Raw genomic sequence first — 14,411 nt, 5'->3', positions numbered from 1 at the left:
GTGTTCAGTCCTGAATGATCTTTGTTTTCAAGCTGTCACCTTGATGAACATCATTTCTGCCACATAGCTCCCACTGCCCCTTAATGTATCTGACATGCTTTCACTGATCTATCTTTGCCTTTCTATCTGACAGTGAAAACTGCATTTCATGCCTTTAAAACACATTTATGAATCATTTTTAACAGCTTAGGGGATGGTAATGACTCAAACCGATACGGGAACCATATTGTTCCGAGAAAAAATGGGCGGCGTAAGAATTTACAATGTCTCCCTTGTCCAGGAAAACAATTGTAACATGCATCTGTTCATTTCTGCTAATACCACGACATTAGCACATTAATTGATGTTTTTCTCCCGTCTGTAAAGCTCTGTTTTTCTCTACCGCATACTCAGGGTGCGTTCTGACTCCAGTAATTAGATTCCCTCAGTAAATAAATACGCATCGACTTCTCCAGCACCCAGCTGCAGCCTTCTCTTTGCCCGATGTCTTTGTACATTATCTCAAATTGATTGTGCTTTAAAAAAGCAATTACAATTTATTCTATTTGCTATCAGATAACGATTATGAGGTGCCTGAAAGGGACTCTTTAGTGGTAAACCATGCATGGACTGGGAGCCAGGGGAGGCAGGGAGGGGGTGCTGTGCATTCAGATGAGCTGGAATGTGGCTTGTGAAGGCCGTTAGTCAAAGATGATGACTCCAGCCCCCCTGCTGGCAGTGTGGTGTGGGAAGGGAGAGGGGAGCCGGGAAGGCTTGGCTGCTCTGTTGGCGCTCTGGGCACTGACACGGCGGCTCGGCTGCTCATCAGTCATTGGGGAGAAAGCGTAGCTGCATCTGGGGCGGCTAATGCCCTCGCTCTGTCACATCATTAGTGACACAGCTTTAACTTGCCATTCTGGCGCCTTCATTTAGCGAAGGGGGTTTACCAGGGACACAAGGAGAGATAAGAATGCAACATGGACTGGGAGCTTTTAGATGTTAATTTAAAAAGGGGCAGAGAAAAGGCGCCTCAGGCTCTGTCTGACCCTGGCACTCAAAGTGTGGACTCCACTGCTGCTTTTCGCTGGAGCTTATTTATAATTCACTCTTCTAACTTTTAGCTTGTTGTCACAGTCAGAAGTCTTTGATCATCTGCCTGCTGTATATTCTACATGTCCACCGTCTCCTCAGCTTATTCACAACATCCATCCATTATCTATACAATCCTCATTAGAGTCACGGGGGGGCTGCAGTTTATCCCAGCTGACTTAGGGCCAAGGGAGAGGACACCCTGGACAGGTCACCAGTCTATGACACGGCTACATAGAGACAAACAAGCACACTCACATTCACACCTGCGGACAATTTAGAATCACCAATTAACCTCAGCATGTTTTGGACTGTAGGAAGAAGCCAGAGGACCCGGAGAAAACTGACGCATGCACAGGGAGAACATGCAAACTCCACACAGAAAGATCCCAGACAAGGCCGGGATGCAAACCAGGGATCTTCCAGCTGCAAGGCAACAGTGCTAACCACTGATTCACTGTACAGCCCTTATTCACAACAGAAACACGGAATTTTGCAAAACTCACCACAGAGTTTCTGTAGAGATTTCTCAGAGTAGGTCTCCCGGTCGCAGCCCTTCCCGATGTGGCTGGTCTGCAGCTCCACGGTGGTCCTCACAGACGACAGAGGCCCACCACAGGTCTCCAGGTGCATCTTGGGAAACAGCTGCTTACTGCCTGTCCCTGGCTCATAGTCCACTCGTTTATTCCAACCTGAGGAAAGACAGAGATGGAGCGATAGTGGTGCGACTGGCAGAGAGGGTATATTAAACTGCAGAGTCTGTTCTGAGGAGAGGAAACAGCAACCAGATACAGATTATGATCTGTAATAATATCTGATTTTCACAAACGCACTTGTTGCTTTTGTTATAACATGGTTTCCGCATCATTTTGTCCATTTAGACTACCATCAAAACAAGACACCAAGTCCAATTTTTCACTGTCACCGGTATTTTTGGCATCACAACTCAATATCCTTCTGGCAGAATGTATCCGCATAATGAAATTGCTGCATTGTTGTTGGAGTGCAGTGCAGTACCTGCATTAGCAGCAATAGTCATTATGCTGTCACTGTCTGTCCTGTCAGCTGTGAATTGTGTTTTTCTGTCAGGGCAGGCTATTAGTTTGTGTAGTGGTGATGCTTTCACTTTTCCAATCATTTTTTCAGCCTTTGTGCTGTGAATGTGTGTTCATCTACAGGTGCTCCAAGAGTTAAAAAGAGAGTGAACTGAAAATTATGTTGCCTGTTTAATGTTTTCATGAGTTGTGTTTACAGGGAGCCAATCTCACTCATTATCTCGCTTTCAAAACAAAGCACATCTAGCAGGTCTGTAAACGCTGTCAGCATAGATTTCCAGCATTAGCTCAGTCAGATGGCTGTCACTCTATTCACTCTATTCCTTCCTCTGTCACACAGCAACATTATTGCATCATCACTGATGAAACTAGTTACACCGACACCAAATTAATTGGATGCCCAACTCTCAACCATTCTATCCCATCCAGACTGCTTGTGCAGGCAAATGAGTTTCAATCCATCCATCCTGTTATCTGTCTATCTATTGAGCATTACTGGCTAGGAGCTGGAGGCATAAGCATAAAGGCAAGCTGACTGAAGAAGAAGAAGGGGACCAGCTCTTTGTTGCTCGCCAGACTGTTAAATCTGCCATGCTCACTTCCTCACACACTCACTATGCCGTGCACAAACACATACACACACTGCTTCTGTTTTGTAGTTGATTTACCTCCCCCAGCCTGCAATTGCTGTGGGCTGCTGCTCCTCTGTTACTATGGGATTGTCAGTGGTTGTGATGAAAATAGGCACAAACAATGGTACATGCTAAACAAGGACAAAAACACATGCGTGAGCACAAAAAAAAAGGCCACAAACAGAAAAGGCTTGGCTGATTTATGCCTTTCTATAGCTTTCTATCACACACACATTCCTCTCTGTACACAGTTAGGTACACACTAATCAGCCACAACACTAAAACCACCTGCCTGGATTTGTAGATTTCCCCCTCATGCCAACAAAACAGCTCTGACCTGCTGATGCATGGACTGCACAGACCCCTGAAGGTGTCCTGTGGTATCAGGCACCAACACAGCAGCAAGTCCTTTAGAGTTTTGGAGGCTGTGAGGTGGGACCTCTATGTATCGACTTGTCTTTGAGCAAATCAGACAGACTCTTGATCGGACTGTGGTCTGGAGAACACTTTGAACTCTTTGCTTCTCATACGGTTGCAGTGTGGCAAAGCACATTCTACTGCTGAAAGACACCACTGCCATTAGGAATACTGCTGCCATAAAGAGGTGTACATGGTGTGAAGTGTCAAGGTAGCATTCCTATGAATGCCAATAATGCAAGGTTTCCCAGCAGAACACTGCCCAGAACATCACACTTCTTCATAAACTGTACCCTTTTGTGATCTTTCCCCCAGGTAAGCAACACACCTGGATGACCACATGATAGAAAAGAAAACATGATTTTCTTTTACAAAACAAAAAAGCTTCACAATCTAGTTTGGATGTTCACAAGTCCTCTGTAGGGGTCAGTATGGACCCTCTGATCAGTGTGCAGATACAGAGTGTTCTGACATCTTTCTGTCACAGCCAACATTAAGGTCCTCCATTATTTTTCCTGTAACAGCTCTTCTGTGGGATTGGATCACATAGATCAGCCTTCACTCCCAGCATGCATCAGTGTCACCAGTTCCCAGATTCTCCCACTGTGGAGACGTTTGGTATATTTTAAGCACTGCAAAGCAGAAACACCTGACAAGACCTGCTGTGTTAAACACGCTCTGACCCAGCCATCTAGCTATCACAATTCGACCCTTGTCAATGTCACTCAGGTAGTTGCGGTGAACTTGCACATTTTTTTTTTCTTGCATCCAACACATCAACTTCAAGAACTGACTGGCAGCAATCAGTTGCTGCCTCATATTTCCTTCAGCTTGACAGGAGTCATTGTAATCAACACTACTCACTTCACCTGTCCATGTGTTAACGTTTTGGCTGATTGTGCAGAAGGATAAATGGTCCCGTTTTTGATTACTCCTTTGTGTAGCATCTTTTCATCTCGTCCCTTCAACAGCTTGATGACTAAAATTTAGTAAGGGATTGACGTACTAGCTGATGGGTCAGCTGCTGCTATGCTACAGTTTTTTCAGAGGCAACTGCAATGATTGCTGAAACTAATCTGAAGCTCAAGCAACAAACAAGCAGTTTATAACTTTAGAGAGACAGCAAAGCAGACACAGTTGGTAACCTTGGTGATGTGCAAAGTGATATTTAAAAAGATTTGTGGTTACAGGGGTGACCTGTCAGCCGAGTGCATTTCACATTGGTGCAAATTCCCTGAGTAATGAATTACTTCAGATCTTTACTCAAGATCATTCCCCTCCTCCTTTTCCCTCCATTTCATGTCTATCTCCACTGTGATAGAAATAAAAGCACAAAATTCTCAAGAAATAAACTTTCAAAATAACAATTCTATTCGTATTTAGAGCCAATCATCATCGCTTTTTTTCTTCTTGTTGGTTTTCCTACTACATCAACTCCTTCAAGTTTTGTGACACTGAAGGACAGCTTTGACATTTGCTGACAGTTCAAATAAGAGAATTAATACTGCTGTCATATGTTCAATATGAAGCTCAAGCCAAGAGACAGCTGGCTTTGCCTAGCATAACGACTGGAAAGAGAAGAAAATAGCCAGCCTGGCTCTATCTAAAAGTTTTTTAAAAACACAAAACAAGAAATCTGACTAACACCACCAATAAAGTTGTCATCTGTGCCTGTTGCTTTAAAATTCTCTGGTGACAATAGTCCTCCTGGGAGTCTACTGCTGCACCAACCCCTGCTGGAAATCCCAGTTTCCAGTCTTAATGAAAAGCTAGAATACGGTAAAATGTGGTGGTACTGATCTTCTAATATAATTCTCAACAAGAAAGATAATAAGTAACTTTCCCAAAATGTCAAACTACTAAATATTTAATATCTCAAAATTAACACATAAAGATTACCTGATATAAAAAAAAGAACTACAAATGCCTTTAAAATCCAGTCAAATTTATGTGTTGAATGTGTTTCTTTCCCTTAGTTTTTTGCTATGCAATGCTGTGCAGAGTGAAGCTGCAGCTTTCAGCAGATTCAGTTTGGAGAGAAGGCGTAGCAGACACTCCACTAATAGGCTTGTTTGAGATGAACAGCACCTTGCCTGGAAAGCAGATGAGAGCAGGCAGCAGCAGCAGGGGGCAGAGATACAAAGCTGCGGTCATGTTGGACAGATTCACATACACAGCAGCCTTCTGTCTGTACATGAAGTCACAGAAACACTCATATCCTGTTAGATCTGATTCTGATTTAATAAAATACTATCAGACCCATATATCAGTTACAGACTGTACGCAGTCTCCAGGGTCTGTGATCTCTGGTTATGGTCCACTTTCATTTTACATAAATTCACAAATAAATCAGTGTCAGACTAGTTTGCTGCTGTGTATAAATCTGCTGCCATTAAATCAGTGTAATGTTGATCTACAATAGACAGGAACTCTGGTATATTGCATGCTATAATGAGCTGTAATATGTATTCAGCCTCTCTGTCTGACAAATTAACCACACAATGTATCTTCTGTTCACAGAATGAACCTTCAAAACCTAAAAAATAAAGTCAAACTCTACCCAGTTCAACAAAAAGACTAAAAGGAAACATTTCTATAACATATTGATATTGCTGAGCTAGCATACACTACCATTCAAAAGTTTGGGGTCACCCAGACAATTTCATGTTTTCTATGAGAACTCACACTTTATTCATGTGCTAACATAATTGCACAAATCAGCTGTTTCCAGCTAGAATAGTCATTTACCACATTAACAATGTCTAGACTGTATTTCTGATTAATTTATTAGTCTGCCAAGGTACGTGGCAGAGTTATGTGACGATCGGTGTACATTTGTCTGTCTGTCCTTCTGTTATTCCATCTGTGTGCAACATTACTCAAAAACAGACTCACAGATTTGGACAAAATTTTCAGGGAATGTCAGAAATGACACAAGAACCACCTCATTAGATTTTGGCAGTGATGCGGCTTATAGTCTGGATCCTCAGATTTGTGGATTCAGGCTGATTTCTATATCATTGCGAGCTGGCGGCACAGTGTCACGGTAACTATGGCAATAAGTGAACACTATCAGCTGCCTGCTGAAGGTCACATGATTGTGATCCTGCTACAAATTGACCACTGCGGACTTATCGGGACTTATCCATCCAACATTATACAAGGAACAATTGATTAAATTGTGGGGGTGTTTCCGAGTCCCACCAATTCCTGCCGCCCGCTACATATTTAGGTGATGCGATTCGGTATTTGTACATAATGTACACATGCATAACACACGCCTGTGCTCAGCACAAAGTCATTTTGTGGGTAGATCTATATTAAATGACCACACTCTATAGTACCGTGATTTCTGATCATTTATAACTAATAAACAAATGCTGCATTTCTAAAAAAAATGCTACATTTCTGACAATGCCATATGGGGGAACGAACAGACTTGGTAGAGTACTGCACTGTCTCAGTGCTTTTCTTGTTGTTAGATGTTGTCTTCATTGAAAAAACAAACTTTTCTTTCAAAAATAAGGACCTTTCTAAGTGTCCCCAAACTTTTGAACAGCAGTGTATAAGCTTTCCCATCATGCCCTGAGGCTGTGCAGTCAGTGGATAGCAACGGCGACACCTGGCTCTGAAAACTACAGCTCTCTTCTCCAAAGTTTGCATGATGTCAGACCAAGTCAGGATCAAGTGGCACAGAAGAACTAACTGGTATGCAATGCTCGGCAATCACTGGTGTTAGATTCTGTGCAGGTCTTGCTCATCTCAAGTGAGCCTAATAACACAGTCTATAGATAACTGGGAGCAAAATGACCTGTTGATGACTTGGCTTTAACACTGCCTGGCTGGCTCCACATCCAGAGAGAGAGGGAGGGCAGGATGGAGCAGAGTCTGGTTAAGAATGCATGGAAAGGAGTGAAGGAATGAGGAAGGATAAACTAGGGGTAATGGGTTGAGGACGTGGAGTGCATATAGATACCTGAGAGAGCCTTGGGTTGAGTTTGGAAGTGGGTGATCAAGGTTTATGGGTTAGAGAGCACTGGACAAATATGTAGGGTAGTAAAAGGTGCAGGCTTTGAGGAGAGATTAAGGTGGTTTCACTCTCTTCACATTTTAGTAGTTTTTAATCTCATGGAACACTGAATGTCTGTAGTCTGTTTGTATGGAGGGAGGAGTGACCAGAATATGTTCACAAAACTTTCAGATGCATGGATACCAAAACCTAGCTGTGTGTGTATTCACACATAAGCTGGGGAGCTGTTTTTGTTAGCAGACCATTAACATTGTCATACTGAAGCTTGATATAATTTTCCAGGGAATACACCAGTGTCATTATCTCACAATATCCAACCCAACTGGAAATATATTACATTAAAGACACAACAGATCAGGCAAAATTGAAGAGCATTGCAAGTCTTGGTCTGAGCTTACACCACAGTATACGATGTTGGCTGTGGATTCAATGTATTTACTATTCCCTTCAACAACTAGATCAGGTCTTTTCCCCCACAAGATCTAAGAAGCCTAACTTGTGAGCTACAGTGTAGCCACTGCCACAAGTTATGCTTTTATTGAAAATTTTCTGCGCCTAAACTTGTGCTTCTGGAACACAGTTTTGACATTGCTATATGTATTTCCTTAACATTATACTTTTGTATTGTTTTGTGAATCTGTATTTCTCAGACTATAATCATTATGGTGCAGTTTCAAGGACGATGATGTGTCTTCTAGGAAGGAAAAACCCCATATGGACAAATTAATAAGGTGAAAAAACCCAGACTTTCTTTTAATGTATAGTTAGTAGTAGCATGGACGCTTGAACAAATGCTACATCATTAACGTTTATCTTAAGCTCACAAGGATTGAACAGCATCTCAGGGTAAAAGCTGACATTAGTGTCGCTTATTCCACAGTTGACTTCCCACAATTGCAGTACAGTGCATCAGAAGCTCTGTTTATTGTTTCAGGTTGTACAGTACCAAAAGTATTAGGCACTAAGCGTTACGTGACGATATTTAAAAAATGATGCCACATTTGTTTTGAATATTTTTTAGCTGACTCCATTCAAAGTGTAGTGAACAGATAAAAACCTCAATCAAAAACACCACCGTTGAAAAGTGTGGGGTCACCCAGACAATTTCATGTTTTCCATGAATCATAACATATTTGCACAAGGGTTTTCTAATCATCAATTAACTTTTCAATATGATTAGCAAACATAGTGCACCATTAGAACACAGGAGGGATGGTTGCTGGACATTGACAAAAAATGCTTTTGTGACCCCAAACTTTTGAACGGTAGTCTAAGTATTTGGAGTGAAAACCTTTTAGCTTTTAAAAAAATTAACAGCTCTCTTGGGTACAAGTTTTCAAGGTATTTAGTAGGTAGGTTGTTTCAAGCATCTTGGAGAACTTTCCACAGTTGTACGCTGATTTTGGTCTATCTTAGTGTCCTCTGTATCTATATGTAATCTCAGATTGACTCTGTGGGTCACACCATCCATTGCGGGACTCCTCATTCTTCTCAGGATTTTCTTTATGTAGCCAGAGTTACATGTTTGGGCATAACAGCATGAAATGCTGCCAAGTTAATTTATGACTGATCAGATGCCTCCCTGATGGCATAGCATGAAGGACAAGCATCAAAATACAATCAGAAACATTGTAGTTTGCAAGGTACAATGGAAATCATTCTTGGGATGCGACGGGTGGCTACATGGGTCATTAATTTACTGCTGCGTAAAGGCATAGGAGACAAGTGGTTTGGGAGCTGCAGCTGGTTTCCACACCTGCATGGCGGGAGACTGTAAAGATTAATGTCTTTAATTCATGTTTATTTTTCTCTGCCACTGGAGCTTCAAATCTTTGCTACCACTGACTGTCACCATGGGGCGAATGATGACAAGTCCTTTATCTTTAAATGACCGGGAACAATCCCAATGGATATTTGTACACTTTATGCCTGATTGTAAATAATAAATCCAACAATAACAATTTGTATTCTTGAGTGGCTCATCATGTTTTACCACACAGAAGCCCATTACAGATCCAAAGTTGAAATACAAGCAATGGGTGTAGTTTGACACCACAGTGACAGAAGTCAAATGATGAGGGTACGAAGTGTGCTGCCCTCGAATATAATGAGAAAGGAGCTCACTGGTAGGAAGTCAAATGAGTTACAAGCAGAGTGGGTGTAGCACATCATGAAAACCAATCTACAGCACAGAGTACAGTAGCAGATGTTCTTTCCCACCAAATGTCACATTTCTTTCTGAGACACGACTCCCCTCCATGCTTACACATGAAGCTGGGTGTGTTGAAACAGTGTGGAAGCAGTGAAGTTGAAATATGAGCTGCTCAGAAAAAAGAAAAGAAAATGTACACAGATACACTCTCGCCACAAAGCAAAAGCAGTTCACTCTTTATTTTATAGCTTAGGTTTAGATAAGACCCAAACAAACAGTCTCATATCAGTGATAAATATTTGGCGGTGGCATTTATCTTTAATAACAGGAGGCACTGCAGCAATGAAATGGAAAGAGTCCTTTGCCAAAAACCCAGTGGACTGATCTGGAGTGTGTTTACGGGAGCAAAACACAGAAACACTTCCATGTCTCGAAACGGTTCCTTTAACAAACTTTGATTATCTCACCTTTCCTCAAACTCCTTTATTTCTAGAAAAGAAAGTGATATCAAAGTCAACTTGTCGTAGTTTTTAAGGATCAATGTACTCCTCTCACAGGCACGAAGAAATAAATTCACCTCCACATACTTTTTTTATAGAAGGCTTGTTTCAGTTCATGGATCTTGGATCTCTGGCATTACAACATGATACTTCCTGTCTGTCACAGAGAGGTTCAATTTTTTAAACAAGTATTTAAACTGAAGTCTGTCAGTTCATTCTTTTGCCAGTTTTTGACATAAAGTCACAGTATTCATGCTGCTTTTTATGTTTAAAAATGGCTCAGACACTATGGACTCATTTACTTTACCTGTTTCAACATTAAAAACCTTTCTTACTACAGTGAATAAATACATTCCAAAGCGGATTCTTGCAGCAGGAGAATATACACAATATACAAGTCCATCTACTGAAGTGAAATGTGGAGGTTATTGGGCTTTTTAATTTAATGTTCTGCTTCTCTATAGTTCTACTTAAGCACAATTCAGAGGGCCAATATTTAACTTTTTACTCCACCACTAGATTTATTTTTTGGAGAACTTTTGAAATGTTAGTTTTTTTTCTTACAAATCAAAATATGATGCTTTGTTTTTATTTAAAGCACTCAGAATGTATGTAGAGCAGATCTTAGTAGCTTCACCTCCAACAGCTACAATCAGAAAAATCTGTAATAACAATCCAATAATACTACTAATAATAACATACCAATGGAAGGGCAGATTCTGCTGCATAATCTGTACTTTTATTTTGATACTTGATCCTGGGGGTTTTGTGGACAGAAATGGAATTTTTGATTTGATTTTAGACTTGTTTGTGTATAATTACCAGAAAATTATAACCGCTGTGTTTTTGTGACCTTAAAATGCACTTTTTGTATCTACATGAGTTCCTCTTCCACAGAGCCTGGCATATTTTACCACTCTGTTTTTACAACAGCCCAGAACGGACAAACCAAACACAGAAACTTTTTTTTAGCAGGTACCATACATTTCTCTTGGAAGGGAAGGTTAAGAGGAGGGTTATTCAGTTGGTTGCAGACTGAAACTTCACTGCTAGGTACCACTAAATCCCACACACAGGTCCTCTGAAACACATTTTGCTAATAATACTTCTGCACTTTTTACTTTTGTAATATTGTAAAGGACTTTTCCTAATAACATTTGCTGAGAATCTGAATACTAAGAGCTGAATACTCCTTCTAACACTACAATCCTGTTTGTTAACTAGTTTCTTTTAGAGGGACACATTTTCCTCTGCAGTTACACAGTAAAGTATTTTCTTACTACATATTGCATGTTTTCTAATACCACTGTGGTCACTGTTAATTTCTTTAGTCAAAAATGGCAGTTAATAAGAAAATACAACTGGACAAACTTTCGACTACAATTTGACTGAAACTTGTTAAAAACTCACTTCTGAAATGAAAACTATGATAAAATACATTTCTATTTTTCATAAGAACTTAACAAAAATGATGATTCATAAGTTTCCTCCACCACAATACAGCATGTCTTGAACAGATGCAGAATTAGCTGCTTAACCTGCTGCACAGCCATTAATCAGAAGTATCTTAACGAGTTACACATCAGTTTGAAGGAATAGAAGGAGTAGCAAAAACCAGCTGTGACAAACTACCATCCCACTGACATTTATAAGATAAGCTAATGTAGCATTTTGAACTGCTGTCTGTGTTGTGTTATTTCTATTTTCAGTCTGCCATACGAGGTGCATCAAGGAGTTGCAAGACTGCACCTTTAAAAATCTAAATATTTCCATTAAGGCAGTCTTCATGTGCAGCAATACGCCACTGACACTTGTAGGTGCACATTTGTGATTTCACCATGGACCTCAAGCTTGACCTTGATCGTTAAATTCTGTGTTAAACCGTCTCAACCTTCATGCAACTCATCCCTGGTGATGAGAGTTGGGTCTACAGATATTGCCTACAGCAGCATGATCAAGCAGCATTCTTCAATGGGGAAAAAAGGATTGAAATCACATTAGATTTTTGGATTCACAAACACAGTATTTGCCCTTAACTCACCCTGTTTGCCAGGTTTGGCTCTCTGTGGCTTCTTCCAAGCAGTGCATCACTGCACACTGTAACTACTTTGAAAGAATAAAGGTGCTTTTCCACTAGCACTCAGCTTGACTCGACTCGATTCTACTCGACTTGATTAGGTTTAGGTTGTTTTCCATTACAATTGAGTACCACCTCATCATGAATGGAGTCGTCATAGCACAGCGGCCTGGAAGTCCCTTAACGTCATTTGTGTGCGGCACAAATGCAACACAACAATGGAAGACATCGAGGAGATGGTATACCTGCTGTTCGGTCTATGGCTTTTTGTCAGATTCAAAGTTCCGTGAAAAGCAATGCGCACCATCGATGTTTCCATTTTTTTTGTTTTGTTTTGTTTTTTTAAATGGTGGGTTTGGTTTTTGTGAAGGAGTTGCTCTTGTGTGTCGTCACTCCCTGTCCTATCAGTGGCCTGCACTCTGTAGACGTCACATCATCGGCTCGACTCAGCTCGCTTGGAACCCCGGTCGAGTAGGTACTAAAATAGTACCAGGTACTACGTCCTAATGGAAAACCTCACAAACCGAGTAGAGTTGAGCTGAGTCGAGCTGAGTAGGTGCTAATGGAAAAGCGTCAACAGTGGTCATATTTAAGTCAGCTACAGTTTTAGAATTTTTTAAATTTGAATGTCTTTATTTGAAAAGGGACAACGTACATTGATGTTCAAATAAATGTAAATGCACTTAAGTTGGCCAAAAGGCCAATTTTCATCATCAGTCCCTTTGCCCAGTGTTGTAAGGCGTCCAAAATTAGTAATTATAGACAGTCACTTAGTTTTTTGATGACACCTTGTATTTAAGGTTGAATCAAAATTTGCAGAGTGAATATTGGCAGTCAACCAACTACATACATCTTCCTCTAGATGTCTTAATATGTCTCTTAATAGTATTTCGGTGAATGAGTAGGTGAATCCAGCCTCTGAGTGATTTGCTGGTCTGCAGTGGAGAGAACAGGCAGCTGTGATAAAGTTAGGAGCACAGGAATGTCAGAGAGTTCGAGCTATTGTTCAAACAGCCAGAGGAGGGAAATGATAACTGGATTCACAGAGGAGAGTCAATTTGTTGTAGAGCTGCAGAGCAGAGTCACATCGATACTACACTTGAACAATGTAACAGGATCTATTCCACTAACATTGGGCAAGAACGAAGATGGTGGTACACTAAAAATATTTTAAAGGAAATGTCATGCATTTTTAGTTTTACAGTTAAAAACTATACTAAAATGTATTGTTGCTGACAAAACAAAAATCACATGTACTTTGATTAAAACAAACACACATTTTGGCCAGTGACTAACACAAACACTATCTCTAAATCATGCTCTACACAGTGATCTGCAATCTGACTTATTTTTGTGTTTTCACTTGAGGAAAGTGTCTGTACATGCTGCACACTCAGCCATAAAAGGGTTTATTTTAGGGTCCACCATCATGTATGAAGCAGTAGGTCCTGTAATCTTGCAGAGCCACTGCTGAGCTGCATTTGTGTCCCTGCTAAATAATTTACTCCTATTTAAGAGACTCTGTAGGAAACTGCTGCTCTGCTGCTGCTGCTGCTGCTGCTATCACTAACAGGTGTAGCATGAGCTCAAAAAGAAACCACAACCCAAAACAAAAACCTGTACAAACAGCGGCAGCACACATACCGTAGAGACATACATCTAAAAATCACACAGAAAGCCCTTGCACTTTGTGATTCGGATGCACAGGCACAATAACACACGGCCCTGCACTAAAGTTCAGCTGTCTTAAAAGCAGTGTGGGTTTAATAGGAAGCTATTTGGTCTCTATTGAGTTGTGTGCTTGCCTGCAGTAAGCTGAACAGAACTCATACAGCGGCCCAAGAGTTCCTCACTTTGTGAATATGAGAGGAAGATGAGAGGCAGAGGAAACCTGGCAGACATGAAAACCACCATGTGGTGCTGGTTCATCAGTGCAGGAGTACAAACTTCTCACTGGGACTGGGATCAGACAGATGAACTACTTTTATGTGTGTGCGCGCAAGTGAACAGTTTCTTTTTTTTTTTTTAAATATATAGACTTTGTCATATCCTATTAATGAAAAGAGGAAAATGTGAAATCATGATCCAACTACTTATTACACTGCATCATACACACTGATCAGAAACAACATGAAAGCCACTGACAGGTGAAGTGGGAAACCATGGGTCCTGACATTCACGTGGATGTTATTTGACACATAGCACCCATCTACACATTGTTACAGACCAAGCGCACCCCCCTATGAATATGGCACTCCCCAAGCAGGACAATACACCCCGTCACACCTCAATTACTGCTCAGAAACAGCTCGAGGAACACAACCAAGAGCCCAAGATGCTGACTGAGATCCCAATAGGATGGAAAAACTTCAGAACATGTCAGAACAAGCCCATTCACAGAAGCTCCATAGAGCTCCCGTGTTTATGCCCCAATGGGTCAGAGTTGTTTGGCCATGAGGTAACATTATCACTGAGCAGTG

General features: G+C 40.9%; 1 protein-coding gene across 1 annotated transcript in view; it reads right to left on the bottom strand.

Moving 5' to 3' along the window:
• LOC111569704 (calsyntenin-2) overlaps positions 1-14,411 on the bottom strand; it is a 345,816-nt gene that overhangs the window by 90,432 nt on the left and 240,973 nt on the right. The window contains exon 6 of the mRNA XM_023272001.3: positions 1,575-1,760. Coding sequence (XP_023127769.1) covers positions 1,575-1,760 — 186 coding nt within the window. The remainder of the gene's footprint in view (positions 1-1,574; positions 1,761-14,411) is intronic.

The sequence above is a fragment of the Amphiprion ocellaris genome, chromosome 7 (genome assembly GCF_022539595.1).
Source record: "Amphiprion ocellaris isolate individual 3 ecotype Okinawa chromosome 7, ASM2253959v1, whole genome shotgun sequence".
Taxonomy (NCBI): Eukaryota; Metazoa; Chordata; class Actinopteri; family Pomacentridae; genus Amphiprion; species Amphiprion ocellaris.
Note: the sequence above shows the minus strand (reverse complement) of the source record. Positions and strands in the feature narration are given on the sequence as shown.